Below are 21,967 nucleotides of genomic sequence, written 5' to 3'. Positions count from 1 at the left end.
CTCAAAGAGAGATTAATAATAATGAGTCTTCTTTTTTATGTAGCCATAGAATGTATCTAAAAATTACAAACTTGCACAATTCCAGATTTCATGAGTTTTATCTGATAACTAAACACACTTAGCAGTGGAGATTCGCAATTTGTTGCTCAGATGTGATTCTATACACAAGGCAGATGATTAGATAAATGCAGCTCTCGGAGGACGTGATCAGAGCTCAGTGAAGCCAATGACCAGCAATTTACTGCTTTCAAAGGCTTTGGTTACAGCATTTCATTAAGTTTAAAGCTTGAGTGCTTCAAAGGCTTGATTACTAGAAAAGAAAATCACAGTACTGTCCATGGAAAGTGACTATAAAATTAACTAATTAACATTACACTAATATATATATTTATGTATATTTTCAGTAAATTCATCTAATATTTAAGCAGTGGACATTTCATCAAAAGATTTTTAATTCTTGGTACGCATGCAATAGCTTCTGTCTAAAGTTTTTATAGTATTTTACATGCATTAACAAATTAAGTCTCAGATTTCTGAGAAATAAAGGAACAGGAGTAATGTTGCCCTCATTGCATACAGGAGGGAAGGAAGGAGAGGACAAAGAGAAATTTATATAATATGGCTATATTATTTAATAATGAGTCTCTTTGGTTTTAGCCAATAATCCCCTACCACAAGTGCTTGAATACATCTGGTATTTGCAGTTGCTTTTCCTCCAGAGAAACTTATTAAACTACAGTAGAAAGAATTAAAGCCTGACTTCCACCTAACCTTGGGCAAGAACAGTGCACCACTGTCAGTGGAGCTCTGATACTGCTTTTGCACTCCCCCACCTTTACACAGTTGCTACTTTCTTCAGCCCCATTGCTCGATGAAAAAGCAGGGTAGTGCTCCTGCCCAGATAGCTACCAGCTAAGAAAAAGTGCTCACGAAGAGTCAGGACTCACAAATGAGTTTTCTCCTGGAAAAAGTTTAATCTGTCTACGCTGACCTGTATGCTGATCAAAACAGGTGTATTTCAGATCATCAAGATTGCTTCGGCATTAACACGTGTCACAGCACAAGTAACGTATCTTCCTCAAATTTACCCCCCCGTTCAAACTGTTAGACCATAGCCCCTCAGTATCAGGCAACATTCTGTGTAGGGACTCCAACTGATTTGTTTCCATTTCATATTACCAACCCTTAAACCAATTGCAAATTGCCACATACTGATTCTTGAAATGTCTGCAAATTTCTGTAGTGGATCACTGTAAAATACACATCCACATTCTCAAATTAGAAATGACCACTTTACAAGCATGAGAAAAAGTTTGAAAGAGACAGATCTAAAAATATTTTAGCTGCAAAATAATCTTGTATCTCATGTTGAAACACTTGCATTAATTAAGAATTTTGTAGTGACAGTAATTTTAAGAGTGCCATTTAGAAACATGACATTTAGGATGCCTCCATACTAAGTAAAAATTCAGAGGCTTAAATTGGGAGACACTTTCTGTAATTCTTCTCAACAAAGCATCATGTGAAAAGGAAGGTAATAATGTAACCCACACCCCCTCACAAAACCAAGAAAGCCAGACAATATCACCTAATATTTTTCTTTAATAGATTTTTTTAAAACCAATTCAATCTCTCAGTTATCAGTGTAATCTTTAAAGTTTCTGCTGACGGGGACAAGTCCCTTTTCTCTACTTATCTTCAGAGACGGAAATGATGGGGAAGACTGCTCAGTAGCTATTGATAGACCTCAGTCATGGGGTTTTGTGAGGAGACAGGCCTGTGACCACCAAACGAGTTGGGACAATTAGTTTTTTGAGGTGAATACCTCTGACAAGAAAACCAAGACTAGGACAATCAATTTGGTTCACGTAAGACACTGAGATTTCTGGTGTTTGACATATATACTACTACTAACAATTTCATTCTGGTAATCAGAGGTAAAACTGGCTTTGTGCATATAACTGTACAAAGATACAGTATGTTCGGACAAGCAGCTTCAAACACGAATTTTCATTTACTAGAATTTGATGTATCATTTCTTGTAAAAGTTCACTGAAGGCAAGACTGGGCACTATGTTTAAACTGAAAAAAAAAGAGGTAGTCTTCAAATCCATGAAGAGAAAAATCAGAGACGTGAAAAAGTGTAGAACTATAGACAGGTATAAAACAAGTTGATGGATTACACATGCAGACTTTGTACTCCTACATCATGAGTGAAAACAAATATACATAGAATCATAGAATGGTTTGGGTTGGAAGGGACCTTAAAGATCACCTAGTTCCAACCCCCCTGCCATGGGCAGGGACACCTTCTACTAGACCAGGTTGCTCAAAGCTCCGTCCAACCTGGCCTTGCACACTTCCAGGGATGGGGCATCCACAACCTCTCTGGGCAACCTGTTCCAGTGCCTCACTACCCTCACAGTGAAGAACTTCTTCCTTACATCTAATCTAAACCTACGCTCTTTCAGTTTAAAGCCATCACCCCTTGTCCTATCACTACACGCCCTTGTAAAAAGTCCCTCTCCAGCTTTCTTGTAGGCCCCCTTTAGGTACTGGAAGGCTGCTGTAAGGTGTCCCTGGAGCCTTCTCTTCTCCAGGTTGAACAACCCCAACTCTCGCAGCCTGTCTTCATAGGAGGGGTGCTCCAACCCCCTGATCATCTTCGTGACCCTGCTCTGGACTTGCTCCAACAGGTCCATGTCCTTCTCATGCTGGGGGCCCCAGAGCTGGATGCAGTACTCTAGGTGTGGTCTCACAAGAGCGAAGTAGAGGGCGAGAATCACCTCCCTCGACCTGCAACATGACTGAATATTTATACACCTCTTATGTATCTACACAGATATACAAGATTCTAATGCAAGCACAAATAATCGAGATAGCATAAATATATCAAGTTAAATTAGTATTCCCTTTTACAACTATTTATGGGTGATCTTTGGCTCCAAAGCCTATGTTTCTTTAAATATAAAAATAAGTACTGAGATTTCAACCCTTTAAAATAAGTGGAAGTACCGTTTTAAGAATCAGTAAGTTGTTTTATTGTAATCCATTAATATCACGTTGCAATAAATCATTTGCTTCAAAAGGTAATTAAGTCTAATTAAAATATTTATGTATTTTTAAAATATATTAATAACTTGTGTTTCTTGTGAAAATAACATGAGAAACTGAGGAACTGGTGTTCAAATCAAATCAAAATTATAATTTTCTTCATTTTTACTTATATTTTGATGAAAAAGGATTATAATATATTTCAGAATTTGCTTTTTAGCTTTGCTTTTTCGAAAAGCAAAAGAAAAAGAAAGATCAAATTCACAACAGAGCAACATGATAAGTAATTAGGGTCATGTCATGCGCATCCCCCTTTTGCAAAACAGCTCAATACCTAGAGCTCTCACCAATGCCTAGGAAAATCCATTTGACTTTCCTCATCTATCTGTGGGCAGCTGAGCCCAGGATCTCCCACCTCTCAGGGAAATTCATTACCCCCAAGCCATACTGTGCCTCCTGAAGCGAGGTACACTGCTGACGTTCTCTTTCCCTAAACAAATATAAACTAGAGCAGGAACAAAAACCCAGGGAAGGCAACCACTAAACTGGAGAGGCATTCTCACTTTTTTGCTCCGTCAAAGCAGAACAACTCTGAGAGGTGATATTGTTATTGAAAGTTTCCATGCCAGAAGTGCTGTGCAAAGTAAATGTACAGGTTCATATCCTCTCCTCTCCTCTCCAGAAATTACTCTGCACTTTGAACATCCAGGCCGAATGGTTTTGATTCCTGAGCAGATACAGGAGACACTCAGGTACACACTCAAATATACACACTGAAACTTGTATTAGTATGATTGTGGAATTGTTATTTTATTAACTTTATTAACTGAATTCATTGTATCAATTTATCTAAAACATGAACTAATTGAAAATACAATGCGCACAACACAAAGTATTTTAAGAAATGAAAGAAGTAATCTTCCACAAGCTTGCTTATACCTTTCCCCATGTATATTTATTATGAACCCCTTTTTACAGGGTGACGCACCTCAGGAGCTCGGCACTAATGAGCAGGTAGGAAGGAGAATACTCAGCTAAGAAGTTCAATATTCAGTTTTACCATTATCTTTCAAAACATAATTTCATACTTCATACACTAAAACACCTGTCCCTACCAGAAATAAAACGCAGCTCTTGCAGGTTTCTCCTTCCACCAGCCACATTCAGAAATCCCCATTTTTTTCATTATTCAACCTGTATCCAGATCTCTCTGCTAGCCATTTGCCTTCCACAGTATTTAAGCAGATGCAATATAATTTTAACATTTCTTTAAAATTTCCCAATTTAATACTGCACGTTCCAGTCTCACTATCCTTTTGACAGCATAGCACTCTGCCTGCATTGCCAAAACAAATCAGCTAATTATGCCGCTAGACAGAGCAGTGATCAGATAGACCTGATATTCACTTGTTTAAAACAAACAGGAAAACCCAGAAAAGCAAACAAAGCAAACAAGAAAGAGAATACATGATGTTCAAAGATGTTCTAGTTATTGGCCTAAGTAACTGTGACCTTGTTAGTTTTACCTCTGCTCCTCTTGTCGTCTTTTCATGCTATTTACCCTCTAATGCTCTAGCAAGCTCCACGCAAGCAAGCCTGAGCGAAACCTCATGTACTGCCGTTGCAAGCAGCTCAGCGAAGGGTGGAGGTTTGGAATACAAACCAAGTTTCTGGGGATGTAAAATCCACCTCTGACATTTATGAACATTGGTCAATGTAATGGAATGTGATTGCTGAATGGCCCTTTTGCAATTTAATTCAATATAAGGAAACAAAGAAGTTTTTTTTAACAAAATGGCTTTGGTTATTCTTAAAAAAGCAAACAATCAAATGCCTTCCAAAAAAACCCAACAAAACCACCTACATATACTTATTTATTAAATGTTTTTTTGATCTGCAAAACAGGAGATAACCTGCAATATCAAGCACTCCAAGAGATAGCCTTTACATGCAAGGAGGCCTTTTCTCCTTCCAGTACACCTTTGCCAGCAGCAGTACTGCAGGTCATATCCATCGCTTTGTTGTAATTAAAAAAAGAGGTTCCATTACATTTTGTCAAAGGTATACACAACACTGAAATAGATGGTCAAGATCCATTTCTAAAAACAAAATGTATTAAATTTACAAACTATGTGTTGAAAGTATTTATTGAATTATGGCAGATTATTGGCTTGAAATACATTTGTTAATTATTTTGTTTTAATTTAGTCATATAAAATGGAGTTGAGCCACTGGAAGATATTTGTTACCAATATATAGATTAATTTAAAATTCTATTCTATCTTCACTGAGACAGTACCATCTAAAGTAGAGTTGTTATACAAAATATGTATATTAGATAAAGTTTTTTTTCCTCCACAGTTGCCTTTTTTTTTTTAAAAGAGAGGAAGTCACTTTAAGCATCAGAAAAACATGTCAGTTCAGTTTTCAGCCTGAAAAATAAAAGATTGATAAAGATATTAAGATCTGAAAATTTATTCAAACTTAACCACAGGCTTTGTTATATGTTTCACCTATAAATATTTATCATAAAAAATATAAAAGGGAATTATTTAATAATCTACTTCTCCACTTCATATTTTGGTAGTGTGTTTTGTTTTTCACAGTTGACTTTGAAGTCTCTTGGTACAAAAATTCTTCTTCTCCAATCTTCAGGCATTCAAACGAAGCAGTCCATATTCCTTAACAACGGCACAGCCCCCACGCTGCTCTCGAGATCAGCCACACAGTACAGGTTAAGGGTGACAGGGGAAAGTGTTTGCCTGCAAGTAAAGTTGCCTATAATTGTAGCCACTGATAAGAGCCTCTAAAATAAGCACTCAAAGAAACTTTGGTCAGGGACCTATGACCTGAACTATAAACAACAGCAAAAGTACCAAGGAAGCTATTTATTCATATAGAGACAGATGACTGTTGCTTTGATACAGCAAAACAGAAAGAGCTTCCCTTTACCATGGTGAACAAAACACCAGATGTCCACCTTTATCTTCCATCCATATTCACTCAAAATGAAGTTGTCTAAATATAATAAATCTGTTTCTGGCTTTCAGCAAATGAAAACATTTTACTTTAGAGATCTCAGAAGAGGTTTTAGCCACAAGCCAATATTCCTCAGAAAGACAAAATTTAATTTAGCCAAATATTTATGTTTCCTTTTTGGAGGACAGTGATTTATGAACTATTCAAACATGTTTAAGCTAAAGATGTGTAATAATTAGAACAGCCAAATAGATGTTAATAATTCATTGGTGGAGAATAGCAAGAAATTGAGGGCGAAAAATGATTAATAGAACTTTTCATCATAATCTTAGAAAAGATATTGATCTATAAACTGCAAATCAAAATATATATAATATGACAGAAATGGAACATGAAGAATATTCAAATTATTCTGATATACTAGTTCTGCAAATGCACAGCACCCATGGCTGACATTTTTTTAAAATCAGTTTTACCATTTATGGCTCCTTATGGCTAGAATTCTGAAAGATGTTCAGGCACAGAGTCCAGACATTTACAAGTATCTAGGTCCCTAGCTCGTTCTGAAATCCAAAGATAGATAGGCTTCTGACTTCCATCTTGGATCTTCATCTAACATCCTATAGATTTGCACACTCTGTGCAGAGCACTGGGTAGAACTGACATTTTCAAAGCCGTCCCAGAAATGGAAAAGTTTGTACTGGAAACATGAAACCAAGTTAAATATCCCATTCTATTTGCTCATTTTGCCAGTGGCATAAAATCAGTATGTACATTCAATGTTAAGATGAGCTGCTATTCAGTGACACTTCATGGAATTACAAGTCAGTAGCCCCAGCAGGAACATCTGCTACCATTTTATGCAGATTCATGGTACCTGTGTTCCTGGGCTATAAAGCTAGCTCTCCTTCCCTGAAGCAAGTCTGAACTCTGTCGCACTGTGAGGAAGAAGTGTGGGAGTGGAAGTTCACTGCAGCTCTCCGATCCCTTCCACAGAAAGATAGATTTGGTCTAGCCTGTGGAGAATGTGAAAGTTGGCTGCAGCTTAGAAATTATAGAAACAACCATGGTCACATCGAGCAATGTTCATACAGTCCTGGGGAATGAGAGGCGGACGGGTGGAAATTGCTGAGTAACACTGACAGGTTGTATAATACTGAAGGAGTGTTCCTCAGACCTGTGTTAACGAGAATCATGTCTCTACAAAAGAAAATTAGCCTGCATGTGAACGACAGAGCACAGCATACAGGCAGACTACAGAAAAATCTACCTTTAGGAAACATGAACAGAGGACAGTTTAAAGGGAAGCAAGAAATTTTACACTCATAGCTAATACCTTTAAATAGAAAACTAAAACCAAAGACATTTAATTGGATTCAGTCATCATTTATGTTGTATTTAGTTGACATCTAACTAATATGTGTATGAAATTATACAATTATTAGGTCCTGGATTTAATTCTTTTCAACGTCAAAAACCTTGAAATTGGTTTTAGATTTCTTCTTCCATTTCAGAGAGATCAGCCATCACAATAAATTCACTACTTCAATAAATACACAACAAGAACATGTACAAATCCTACTCAACTTTTCAACACCCAGCAGTATATCACTGCATTTAATATTCTGTTCCAAATTTCAAAAAACACCTTTAAGTTAGTAAAAACATGTATTTCAGATATTTACTGACAGAATGCATGCAATTAAAAGTCAATTTTGGTCATGTGGGCACCTAAATTAGGTTACTTCTCTCTCACTTGTCCCACACATGCAACGTCTATTGCTTAATAAGCCATCAGATTTCAGACATTTTCGATTCTGACCCTTTTTAAATGCTCTGTTAGATTGCCTACCATCTGGCAGTGCTTACTCCTGATACCACACTCCCTTTGCATTACAGAAGTGTGTTTCTTATAATTCTATCTTTAATGTGATAGATGTATGCAACACTAGAATTCCCAAGCTGGCAATAAACAGGCTGAGGGGACAATTTTGGCAAAGTATCTTGTTACTAGGTCTATGGTAGCAGCATGTTCAATTGCATCAGGTTGCAATTCTCAACAGAAAGCTGCCAACCTGCCCAAGTCATGGGAAATAGAAAATGTGCATACAATTATGTTTTAATTATTACAAGGTGTTTATTTACAAACTCCAAGACACTATGAAGAATACCTAAGCTAACCTCTCCCTGCTAGTTTAAACAAAGAGCTCAGTATCTCCTAGCTAACAGACTCTGTAAGAATGGAAAACTACATAGCAGAGCTAACAAATTAAAAAAAAATAATCAATGCATCATTTCCGTTTATATAAAGGAATTCATTATATCTTCAGGAAGAGATGTAGGAGGGAGAAGGAAAAACAGAATGAGGGAAAAGACAAGTTGTTTTTAAAAAAAAAAACTGTCAGGGACTACATCACCATGCTCTTGCTAACTTTCAAATGAGAACTGCAAGTTGCTTATAGCAGGATTTCACTACCTGAAAATTAGACCATAAGAAATGCTATAAATAAAAGACAGAAAAAGTAGGATTCAGTATTTAGGGAGTCACCTAGATAACAGTTTTCATGAACACTGGACACACAGCTCTGAAAAACAGGACATCTGTGAAGTATACTTGGTAAGGTGGGTAACGAGAAAGGTACCAAATTATTAACTGAAGCTTGAGGTATATGCTTGATTTATTTTACTACTTATGTTTTGTTTCCAAGTTTGTGTCTGAGAGACTAATCCCTAGTTGGAAAAGGAAATCTTTGTGTTACTACTGAGCTTGTCTGGCACTAAAGACAAGGTGAACCAGAGTGACAGACAAGCTTGGCTGTTATCTTTACTGAGAAATCAAGTGCAAATAAGCCCATATGTAGCCATTTCAAGGAACCTGTAGCCCAGGATGTGTTTGGGGAACCCAGAAGCTTGCAAGTGTATACTGTCGGGCAGTAATAAGATGTTTTACGGGGTAGTATTACCTACTACTGGTTTGATAGTAATTTCTCTACCAGACAGAAATCATAAGTCCTCCTGGAATGAATGCATAGACAGAAGTCACTCAAGAGCCTGATGGAAGACCTCTCAGTAGTCACGTGAAAGCTTGATTGCATCCCCATAGTTTTGTATCCATACATTTATTCCATCTCCTGGGTAGAGTTGGATAGATCTTACTCTATGTATCTTATAAAAGTTCTGTATATTTCCCATAGCTTTGACCTAGAGCAACTTAGAATAATCATTTATCATTAGGATTCTATGATATATTACCATAAATTTACTGCAATCTACAGATTTGTTTAACATGCAGTCATGCCATAAGGAGAGGTGCTTCTTGGAGGATTTGGTAAGTTACTGTAAGATACAACAGAACCAGCCAAGGAAACGTCAATACTTCCATACTTTACTCTGCTGACAGGAGAGAAAAAAACTGGAGGCAACCAGAGTATGCTACTTATGGAATTGGAAGATTTGATATTGTGAGGGCACAGTTTATTTCTGTGGGGCTCTTTATATACTGGAGCTTTAGCGCAAGCGTAAGCTTCAGTGGATCTCAGACTGAGAATTGGATGAAAAAGAGTAATACTACCTAAAAAAAAAACCCTGCAGTCAAGACATTTTTAATGTATATTGGCTATTTTAAACTACAACATTTAAAAAACCAAACAAAACAAAACAAAAAAAAAAACCCAAAACCAATCTAGCTTTGACTGTGAGCATAAAGCAACGTGTGCTCTTTCAGTTGAAAACAAAATATCTTCATAAGAGTTTTTAATAAATAACAACATTTTTAGAGATAGAAAATTTATTAATATCAGCAGCACAGTAAATTCCAATACTGTACCAAATTATTTGTTAAATAACGTGCTTCATTAGATAAGATACCCACATAAGCAACATAGAAGTTAATAAAATACGAACAAAATCCTATTCTTAGCTACATGATGTAACTCCAGTTGTAAGAACTTCACTGGCATAAATAAAAAAGGGTTTGGGGTTGGTTTGGGGTTTTTTTAAACATCTAATGGAAACAGATTGCATTTCTTTTGTAATCAAATAAACATTTTCTGAACACAAGTTTACTCCAGACTTACTTATTCCAGCTGCACTGCAAACCAAGGCAATAAGCTTATTGCAAAATATCACGCAGCTTGCCTGAATCTGACTATCATCAGATTAAAAGATATTAGCAGAGATTTTATGGAAGATAAATGACAGTGTCCTTGAGGTAGTACTGACATTGACTCCAGCTGATACAGGTTTTGGTCATTAACATACCTTACCATGTGTCTAGAACGAGCCCTCCAATAATTAGAGCTGAATACACTATGATTTTTAAAATTAAATCATGCCTCTGGGAAAGAATCAGGGAATAGACAGCTAAAGGACTTTCAAGCAATTAATGAGAACTGCACTGCCAGGTTAAAAATTAAACATTGCAAAGTAGGTTAAAAGTTTCCTCTCTCTCAAAAATTGTATGTTGACATAGAAGAGAGCTCTCAGGCATGCTGTTGAGTGAAAGCAGAGGTGAGAATGGATACCTCTTATTTACAACCAAATGAAGTAAATTGCTCTACTAATTTTCATATTCTACCCTCCTCTCTGAAAATAATATTTTGCCTTCTAGTACCTTCAAACTGAGCCTCTCAAAAAAAGCTGACAAAGTTTAATTAAATATTACAATGTCACCAATCTTAGATAGGTAGGCAGAAATGCAGAGGTAAAGATTCGTACTTTTTAAGTGACCTCTGATTTCCTACATCTCTATTTCTGCTACCCCAGGCTGAACAATCAGAAACTGAGCCACTCAAATTTTAACTTGATTATATAACCATAAAAAAGCCTAAGCAACTTATCAAACATTATGCATTATTTATTTAGCTTTGTAGCCACCAAAACCCCCAAACCAAATCCTAAATCCAGACCTTTATTTAGTATTCCATGCTTTTGCATAGTATTCCAATTCACAGTTCCCTCCATATACTCAAGTCCAAGAAACCTAATATAAAGAAAAAACTTTTACTGAGTCGATTATAAGCACAGCTTATTTTGATGAGCTAACAGAGTGCCAGTACACATTCAAAAATGTGCAGTCTTGCTAAAATAATCAATGGGAATAACAGAATCAGTACTTTTTCCCCACGGGCCCAAGCATGATGCTGATCTTATGAGATCTAAATTTTGATAAGTATATATATAGGTATTAATCAAGTGCTTTTTTCTCGCTGCAGTCAAAACAAAAAATTAGAAAACTGAAAAGGAAGTCTCATGATATTGAGCATCCCAGGTGAACATTTAAAGACTCACATATAACTTCCCCAAAACATCATCTTTGAGATTACTCACAGGAATTCTGTAACATTTTGGCTGGATTTTGTTTTGGTTTTTTTTTTAAACATATCTCAAAATCATGGTGAAGATATTTGCCTTTATTTAGATTGTGAAGAAGGTAAATATTCTAAAATTAAGCATCTTGCAGAAAAAAATGTACTTGTATACTTCTTCATAGGTGCTGCCAGTGATCTTCAAAACATCCCAAGTTAAATTAAAAGTACCTCAGAGAACTGAGGAATTATTTGAGTTACGGTTACTGAGCTCTTTCTCTGCTGTAAACTTCATTCTATGTTCAAGTATATAACATCAAAAGTGTGAAAGAAAATGCAATGAATGGACTGTTATTCCAGGACTAGAATGGACATAATGAAAATTGGGAAATGTTCAACATATACGTGAGCTCAAACTATGCATTAGTATTCCACGTTATCCAGAGACAGAAGGATGTCTTATCAATAAAATGAATTGCTTTCCCTGAACAAACAAAGGCAGAATCCTTCCCACATCCCCTAGAGGTCCAGAAGGTGAGTGGCTGCTGCACCAACCTCAGGTGGACTCAGCTGGCTTGATTTTGTGGTTCTTGCAGAAAATCTCAAAGGGGACAAGAGCAGATGGCCCTCGTGAGCCCAAAAGCACAACATACACTTCTACATATCCATTTTCACTCATATATGCTTACAACTGGTACAAAAAGAAATGCCAGTAGCTAGCTTTAGTCAACCAGATTTCATAACAAATTAATCAGGACAGCCAATGATGAGGCATTATTCAATATTAAAAATAATAGGAACTGAAGATGAAAAACAACCTAATGTATTTCTGGCCCATATTCCACATCAAAGCATTGCCAATAGAGTATTTCGTTGCTTATTTTTGGTCCTGCTTCCTAAACATCTAATTTAGATATTTGTTGCTGCAATTTCACCTCATTACTTCTATGTAATTTCTTTCCTCTTCTTAACACCCATTTGTGCATTTGAGGACCGTTATCATATTTCTCTTCAGCCTACCTTTATGGGAGTTGCATTTTACCTGGGGAACTATTATAAAGCTTAATATACAACTTACTGTCAGAAAGAATTTTCAGACATTATAAATGCATTTAGATTAATGCTACAATTTTGTCATTTTATCCTTTGGGGCATTTACAGAAGTAAAGTGCAAAAATTGTTGGAATGCAGCAAATAAAAAGCCAAGCACTACTCATCATCTTTTTAATATTAAACAGTTCTCTATGTTTAGACATATACAAAGAGTGAATGTTCAAGTAATAGGAATAGTTTAACTGTACGCAGTTTTTCTTTAATAGAAATAAAAATTATAGTCGCCACAACAGTATTTGAAAATGATACATGAAATATAGCCCTAGCTAAAACTGTGCTTCGGTCATAAAAACATAAATAATTAAAAAAAAAAAAGAAATCAGTTTGTGCGAGGAATGTATACAGTATAATTATAAATCCCTGCTTATCAGTTTATTACCAAATAATTCAAAAGTCTCAATACTGTAAGAAAACTTCATGACAAACCCTGAGCAAGAAGACTGAGATTACTACCTTGAGAATCCAAAACTACAGACATTTCATACTCCTACACTACCAGTGACATAATCCATTAAAACCCACACTAATTTGTATCTGATCTATTTAACATAAACCAACATGATTTATATACTTAATTTTGCATACATATATCTATATCAATTACATTTAAGTATGATACAACACATTTTGTCTTGGTCGCATATAGCATTACCGTTCAACTCTACTGCCCTATATAAACCTAAGTATGTAACAGCTCACAAAAAGATCAATCTCATTAGCTTCAACTCAGACATTACAGACATGTTGCCCTGGTTTCGGCTGGGATAGAGTTAATTTTCTTCCTAGTAGCTGGTACAGTGCTGGGTTTTGGATTTAGTGTGAGAATAATGTTGATAACACACTGATGTTTCAGTTGTTGCTAAGTAGTAGTTATCCTACGTTAAGGATTTTTCAGTTTCCCCTGCTCTGCCAGCAAGCAGGTGTGCAAGAAGCTGGGAGGGAGCACAGCCGGGGCAGCTGACCTGAACTAGCCAAAGGGGTATTCCATACCATAGAACATCATGCCCAGTATATAAACAGGGGGGAGTTTGCTGGCAGGGGTGGATCGCTGCTCGGGCATCGGTCAGCGGGTGGTGAGCAACTGCATTGTGCATCACTTGTCTTTTCTTGGGTTTGTTTTGGTTTGGTTTCCTTTTTTGTTATATTCCTTTTCATCATTATTATTATTATTATCATATTTTATTACTATTATTGTTAGTATTACATTTTATTTTACTTCAGTTATTAAACCGTTCTTATCTCAACCCATGGGTTTTACTTTGTTTTTCTGATTCTCCTCCCCATCCCACTGGGAGGGGGGAGGGGAGGAGTGAGCGAGCAGCTGCACGGTGCTTAGTTGCTGGCTGGGGTTAAACGACGACACATGTGACAAAAGAGAGGGACAAAGTGCTTACCTTAAGCTTCTTAAAATACAAAAGATAGGTATAACATGTAGAGTGAAGACCGGTCCCAAAGAAGAACAGGTTTTAAACCAATGCATGCACTAAACGTTAGAAATATGCATGTGAGCTGCACATATAACATGCACAGTCTACCACGTTAGGGTGACTGCTGGTGGTCAAGGGCAGGTCCAAAAGATAGGTACAAATTAAAAAGAAAATTGATTCATAAGGCAAATGTAAGTTCAAAATGGACAGAAGTATAATAAAAAACATGAGGCACTAATACATTGCAATTATGACTTACAGTTTGGCACATAATTGAAAAATTAAGCTGCACATGTGCATGACAACATGGATGGGTTGTATAAAACTGCACAAAATAACAGAATGGTTTTAATAGCAACAGACACAAAAATATTCTTCCATGAATACCTAGATGTACACATGCAAATATTATTGTGTCTTTCACTCTGACTAAAACCCATTGAAACCTGACATTTACTTACAAGGTCGCATCGATAGAGTTTCTATGATTTATAAAGACTTATATAATAAACCTTACACATTTACATGATAATCCTCAAATGTGTATGCAAAAAGGTTTTGAAACTGGAATGCCACACAAGTTAAAAAAATCTGGCAAACCTTTACTATTCACTATGCTCTGAAATTTTCTGTTCAAGTTTTAGACTTAACTCTGCTTTTAGTTTTCTGTTATCCTTAAAATAAGGCTTTGAGCTCCTTGAAGAGATGAGAAGTTACCCAGAGAGATTCTCTCAACATAAAATGTCAATAGTTTTTTGCTATTGTTGCAAATCAGTTCATACTTTGTATTCATCTACACAGGAAAAAGACCTTCAGCACTGCCTGCACTGCACCTCCTTATCCGCTACTCTGCCAGACAACTCCACATCACAGTCTTACTTCACTTCATCTTGAAGCCAATTAAAATTTTTGTCCCCACTTCCAGTCAAAAGCTGTTCCCAAACATCAAACTCAGAACTGTAACCATCAGAGTGTGAAGGGTACATTTACTCATACACGTATTATTCCCACTCAGTCTCTCTCATACATTTCTACTTCTGGTCAAAAGATGCCTCTCTCGTGTGACTCTGGAGGTAGTAACTCTGTTTTCTTTTTAGATTGCTGACTACAGATGCCCTAGCTGATGTGGTAATAAAACCAAGATCTCCATGACAGCGTGAGTTTCTCTGTGTACCCATAGACAGGGAGGGAGGGAGATGCTATGGGGCCAGACCAACAGCCTGGGCACATGCAAGCAAGCCCGCTGAGCATTAAAGAAACCCCTGATGGGCTGAAGGACACTGAGTAATTAATCGGCTGAAAAATCAGCCACATACATTTCCACTAATACCAGAAGGCCGTAACATATAAAAGTCACCCAAAGCCCATGTCCACTGCAACTCTGCTATGAAACGAGTGAAACATGTATGGCAGCAGCAGAACCATGTGCAGTTGCTCCTATCTCCTGCTGGCTTCGTGCTGCTCTCGTCCAGCAGCTGCGAGGCCACAGGGCTGGACCGGCGATGCTCTCCCGTGGGCTTGTTCTTCTGCACGTGAGCAGGGATGGCCGGAGGCACTCGGTATCTCACAGAAAGCACGCAGGACTTCAGTAAACTCTAACCAAAACACTGACAATAAATTCAGGTTTGTGAGTCATGCAATTACACAGAATTGTTGTCCAAGTTCAGAGATGCAGTAATCACAGCTGCAAAGAGATAAACAGAGGTCTTGTGCTGGCTTTGATGTGCATTAGGTGCTTGGTTTACATAACAGCTTCCAAATTAGACATTAACCTCAGAAGACTGGGAAAAGACAACCAGGAACAAAATGGTCCCCTTGTGGAAAAATTATGTAATACTTATTGAATTTAATTCTCCAAGGGTGTATCTGCCTGATGAAGAGCCAATTCTTCCCTGAAACACAGGCAGGATGGAGAGCCATAAAACTAGAAACCAAGCCCCACAAGGATGCGAGTAACCGATTCGCAGAGCACCGAGTTTACAGACACAGCTTCCGCACTCTGTTCATACCAAAAAAGGGGGGCAGGAGGGCGCAGGGATGCTGCCTGCCCCCCAAACGACACAGCAAAATATTGTTCAGTGTAGATAAACATACAAAGTTTTATAAAAATCGTGAGAATGAGGTCAAGAAATGTAACCAAATGCATCAAAGTATCCCAGCAAATGCATACAAGCATTCAGAACTACAAAAACAAAAATAAATGAGAGTCCACAGGAGCCTGTACCAGAATTTTCCCATGTCTTCCGTGGTTAACCCAGTATTCTCCTAAGTGTGCCTATATTTAAAATTTACTGTGATGTCCATTTTCATATGTGCCACAAACACCCTAATAATAGCTAAATTTACAAACTTACTCTAAATCTTCCCACTTGGACACTGTAAAATATTCAGCTTCTTATCTTTTTCTTGTTATTTTGGTATAAAATTTAGTTCTTTCCCTTGGTAGTATCTAGATTAACACAGTGAAATTAGAATACCCCTGTCTCTTTGGATGCTTTAAGGCTTGTCTACATACAAACATTACATTGTTACAAAATCACATGCAAAAATAAATCAAAACAACTCGATCCTTACTTACGCATTTATTCTGGTACAGAGACACTGTTAGGAGGCACTTACTAGCATGGTCGCAATTCTCATACAGGAAGATGAATACACAATATAGTACAACTTGTTCACTCGTTTCTATAAACACTGCCACCCAAAAAGAGTAGTACCATTACATAGTTGCAATTATTTCAGAAGAAACAACACAAACTTCTCATATTTCTCACTGAAACAGTCCTACTGGCTAAAAAATTGGGGCCGGATCAGGCCACATCATCCCAAGACTAACGAAAGACGAACTTTATTTAAAAAACAAACACCTCCATTCTAATAAAATCAAACCATAATAAACCCCCCAGAAAATACAATTAATTTAAGAATATGCAGACAACAGGCCTGAAAAGGATGCAGTGTTTTTTACTCCTACTGAAAAAAATAAGTAAACATATGCTACGATCTCTAAACCTTCTCACAAGAAGAATAAGGACAGAATTAGAAGATTTTTCTGTAATGAAACAGAACCAACATACCTATGACCTATTTCACATATCAGCTTAAAAAGTTACATGCTGCACAATATGAGGCATAAGCTCGTATTGCCCAGAATATCGTTGGGTTGTGCACCTCACTCAGAAACCAAGCTTACAACAGAACGAGGGAATTTACTCGCAAGAACAATCTCATTCATTTTAAGGGAATCCTCACGTGAATAAAGTTAGTCATGCACACACACAGGTAAGTAAGAGACTATCAGACCCCTCCAATCCCCTACACATGCTGCCACAGCACCAGATGTGACCTGCTACATCCCTCTCTGGCTGGCAGAAAGGGAATGGGTGGACTCTTGGCTCTCTCCCCCCTTAATGCACCTGCTAGTGCAGCTGAGCTGGCATGCGAAGGGGGAAAAGGTACTCCAGGAAAAGAACAAGTGCAGCTTATTGCCTCCAGGGAGCCAGGAAAAAAGCAGGGATCTGAAGCATGATTTTGAGTCATAACTGAGTGCTGCCCTGCTCCTCCGCTCTTGTAGCTGTACTGCTCTCAGGCTTGACTGCAAGGTGCTAGCACAGCTCACTGCGTAACACCTCACTCTGAAGAGTCCCGCAGAAACTTGGACTTTGGAAGTATTTCCTCCCGTTCCCACTGGAAGCATATTCTATTTAACCTACTTTTTCTTAGAAGATCCATGTAACTATTGAATGTTCTGGATCTTCCTTTTTTAAACATGGTCTCCGGTGCAATTCACTTATTGTATAGACACAGGCTGTTCAATTGAAGCCGTTGATCAAATACGCTTAACGACACTCATAGTTCTTCAGCAAGTATCGTAGAGAGTGTTAAATTTACAAAGGCATACAGCCAGCTGGCATAGAGAATACAATGAAATAATCCTTCACTTAAAATGTAATTTTAAAGGCAAGTATCTCTTCCCGGGAATTTATTTGCACTGCTTTTCATATGAATATTCCAATTCTGCATACGTTCAACTTATCGTGAAAGCAACGCTAATTTAGCACCACATTCACCCCTCCACCTATGAAAACGTAGCTTGCTTGGATAAAGTTATTTTGCTGCCACTCTGCCCGAGGCGTGCATCCTTCACCCGACCCCTTGAACAAGTGTTTACGCCGGCCGCTCAGGAAAAGGGGGTCGGCGCGCACCCAGCGCGGACCCTGGGATTTTATTCATGTCGCTGCCCCTGCGTGCGCTCCGGCGAGCTCTCCCAACCCGGGGGAGACCCACGCCCGCTCCCCGCCCGACGGACGCGGTCAATGCGGCGGACCCCGCGGCGCGGCCAGCCCGGGACCGGACCCGCAGGCCCCGCGTCGGCCGGGCCGCTGCCCGCAGCCCTAAGGGCTGCGGGCAGCGGCCCGGCCGACGCGGGGCCTGCGGGTCCGGTCCCGGTGCAGCACGCTGGAGAGCGCCGGGCCGGGGCCAAGCCCCGCGGCTGCCCCAGCGTCGGTGCACGGATGGCGGAGAGGGCAGGGCAGGGCAGGGCAAACCCCGACCACCACCCCCCCGGGCCGGCTTCCAGCCCCTTCCCCGCCGCCCGGGCGAGGGAGGCGGAGAGGGGAGGCAAAGTTTTAGCCGCCGAACTGGGCAGCGGGGCTGCCCGCGGGGAGGGAGGCAGGGAGGGAAGGGGCGAAGCCGGGCATGCCGGCGGGGGAAGCCCCTCACCTCCGCGGGGCGCCTCCGCCCTCCCCCGGGCCGGAGCCCGCCGAAGTTTGCGCCGGGTGCGAGGTGCGAGGCGGCGGGAGAAGCCGCCCTGCCTCCCGCGGCGGGGCCACCCCCCGTGCGGCGGCGGGAGCCCCGCGCTCACCTGAAGTCGCTGTAGGGGTGGATGATCCAGAACCCCGCAGTTTTAACCCTTTCCTGCTCCTTCTCCACCGCCTTCTGGCTGCCGAACATGCGGAGGGAGAATTTGTTGACCCCCGGCTGCAGCATGGAGGTGAACTGCCGCTGCATGAAGCCGTACTGCCGCCGGGGCGCCTCGGCATCCTCGAAGCCCACCACGGGCTCCTCGCCCCCGCCGCCGTCCACTTTGAAGCACACCGAGTTGCCATGCTCCTTCACGCCGCCGCTGCCCCCGCCGCCGGGGCTGCGCTGGGCTTTCTCCGCCGGGGCCGCCGGCTTGGCTGGGAAGGCGTTAGCGCTGCCATCGTCCCGGCTGCCGGCGGAGGAGCTGCGCTTCCCAGCCTCCATGCTGCGGGGCGGGCGCGCCCCAGCCGCGGGAGAGCGCGGGGAAGCCTCGCCGCCGCCGGGGCCCTTCAGCGGCGCGGCTGGGCTCGGCCGCCCTGGGCTGGGCTGGGCTGGGCTCAGCTCCGCGCCGCCGCGCCGCCCGGCATGGCCAGCGCCGCCGACTCTGAGCCGCGCTCCGCGCAGGGCTGGCTCCGCTTCCCCGCGCCCGCCCCCTGCCGGCGGCCGCGCCGCGCCGCCCGCCTGACATTGAGCGCCCCGGAGTCCTTGAGGGGCTGAGGCGCCCGGGCCGAGGGGAGGGGAGGGGAGGAGCCGCCGGGGCGGGCTCTGCCCTCGGGCAGCGGCGCCTCGCGTGGGCCCGGCGGCGGCTCCACGCGTGAGCGCGAGTGCGGTGGCCCGCGGGGCGGGGGTGGAGCGGGGCGGGGGGGCCCGGCCCGGCCGCCCTCCCGCCACATGGCGGCGGCGGGGCGGCCTGAGGCGGGTGAGGTGGGGAGGAGAAGAGAGGGGCTCCCCGGCGACCCTGCCCGCGCTTCCAGCAGGAATACAGTAACACGAGTGGGTTTGTGTGTCACCTTGGGAGAGGCGAGGGGCGAGGCGTGGGCTGGTAGCGTGCCTCCACACCCAGAGCCGGAAACGGTGGCTGGGAACGAAGCTGTGGAGAGGTCCCACAGGGTCGCCTGTCTCTTGGGAAGCCTCTCTGGTGCTTCTCGGGGAGCAGACGGACTGGAAGAGAGCAAGAGGCAGGGGTCTGCCTGGTCGTGGAGCCGAGTGACGGCACCGGAGGTAGCAGAGGCATTTGGGGTTCATACTGCTGAAAATGAAGTCAGAACCTGCTCTTTGCTGGTGCGGTGCGTGCATGACAGCGAGGAAGGAGGAGGGGGTGTGAGTGAGGAGGGAAGGACGGGTTTTGAGTGACATTCATTTTCACACAAGAAACGGTTCGCTCTGGTTAGGTGGCATCTCGCTACCTCCGAGCGGCTGTTTCCCTCTGCCTGAACCTTACGCTGACTGAAAACACGGGGCCGAGCGTAGGGGCGCATGACGCGTGGGCGGCTGTGCGCACAGCGGGAGCACACCGGGGTGCGATTCCCGCTGGGAAGGCCGTGCCGCCACGGGCGCCTGCCTTGTCTCACTGTAAGGCGTAAAGTGGCAGGTGTACCCACGTGTGGAGAAAGATTTTCACGTATGCCAAGACGTGATTTTGGTTTTGTTTGTGTGTAAACAGGGGTCTGGAGTCCGCGTTCAGCTCGCTCCACCTGACATTGAAGTATGTCAGTTATAGTTAAGAAGCCTCCAGGAGACAAAGGAAAGGCTGTTGGACAGAAAGGAAGCAGGAGGTATTTCTAGCTCCCGATGCTCTAAGTACACTCAAAGGAAATAGGATATGTATTGCCTTGGGCATCTCTACACACATTATCCTAACGATTGTGTATAGTATTTGGGGAGCTGTGGGGTGAGGTAGGATCTGAGGGAGCAGTTCTGCCAATGGTAAGCAGCTGTTTACAAGCCATGAGCAACAAGGAGGGCCTTGGTCTCTGCTCTGAAAACTGAAAGGTGCTGATATTTACCCCTAAAGGGGGTGAGTTAGTTTGGGTTACAGAATGATGGAGAATCAGTATCTGCAGATGATATCACAGGAGCTATAGTATTACGCGTACCTGCAAAGGCATAAAGGCATATATTACAGCACGTGTGTAGGTCCTGGGACTCCGTTTGGCTGAACATAGGTTTGTTTTTCACACGTTCTCAACGCACTTTTCATTTTGCACATTAAAAATATAGTAAGAAGGAACTAGTAAAGTCCCCCAAGCTTGGCTCCGCTATTTTCAATGGTATTTGTCACTTCATTGTTACCCACTTCATCCTTTACAAAACAAATGCTTAAAACAAACCTGATAGAGAAACAGATGTGCAAATCTGCACACCACAATTTGCACAGTGCAAATGAGGAGCATTGGGGAGCTGTGTTTCAAAACTGGATCTGAGGGCTTTTCTCAACAATTCCAGCTCTAACAGAATGTTTATGCTTAGTGCACTCAAACACACAAAGTTCGGACGATGTTAGTATGTTAAGTGTGGAACATATTAACACGATGTTAGCGTGGAAGAAGATGGCAAGTGTAGATGCACCGGCATGGATTGCTGGAGGCTGGGCAGTGACCAGCACAGGAAGGAATATGCTCGCAGCATGATTGGTTGAGGGCTGACATACATAAACCTTCCCCATCTGGAGTGATACTTTTCTGTATGATTGTATCCTAAAACAGTGAAGAGTGTGTGCACAGCTGCTGGTGGCTCATGCACAGCTGCTGATAGACAAAACCCTCTTACTGGTTTATCCCCAGATGATGTCTGCCTCCTTCCCTCATCCAATGTCTGTCACTAAATAATAATTAAAAAGTAAGAAATTATTATTGTTTTGCAGCTTTGTGAAAGAATTAGCTCACATCATATTTGACAGAAACCCACAAAGGCAAGGGATGAACAGGCTAAGTCACGCTGTGCTGTTCCTCGTACTCACACAGTTTACCACATCAGCGTCAGTGGAACCGACACTTTCCACGCTTCAGTCGTGTGTACATTGCAACCTTAACTCTCCTCTCTGAGAGCAAGTAATTTTCCTACCTCTTCACTCCTTATTTCAGAGGACTTTTGCGTGCAGCCCTTGACCTGAGTCATCTCTCCCAGCATAAGCTAAACAACAACTGGCCATGTACAGGAGAAAATAGGCTTGTAATGGAGTAAATCAGAACAGTGAAATGGAGACATTTACAGCTGCAGTAAGCAGATTCTGATGTACATTCCTTTAATTGGAGAAACGGTGAACATTGTATTAATGGTGACAGT

The 21,967-nt window shown here is 41.5% G+C and overlaps 1 protein-coding gene across 1 annotated transcript in view; it reads right to left on the bottom strand.

Annotated features, from left to right (window-relative positions):
- HCN1 (hyperpolarization activated cyclic nucleotide gated potassium channel 1) overlaps positions 1-19,126 on the bottom strand; it is a 202,643-nt gene extending 183,517 nt beyond the window's left edge. The window contains exon 1 of the mRNA XM_050913365.1: positions 18,744-19,126. Within this exon, the coding sequence (XP_050769322.1) occupies positions 18,744-19,126 (383 nt within the window). The remainder of the gene's footprint in view (positions 1-18,743) is intronic.
- Positions 19,127-21,967: the final 2,841 nt, after the last annotated feature.

Source organism: Gymnogyps californianus, chromosome Z, assembly GCF_018139145.2.
Source record: "Gymnogyps californianus isolate 813 chromosome Z, ASM1813914v2, whole genome shotgun sequence".
NCBI classification, from domain to species: Eukaryota; Metazoa; Chordata; class Aves; order Accipitriformes; family Cathartidae; genus Gymnogyps; species Gymnogyps californianus.
This window is presented reverse-complemented; position numbering and strand designations above follow the sequence as displayed.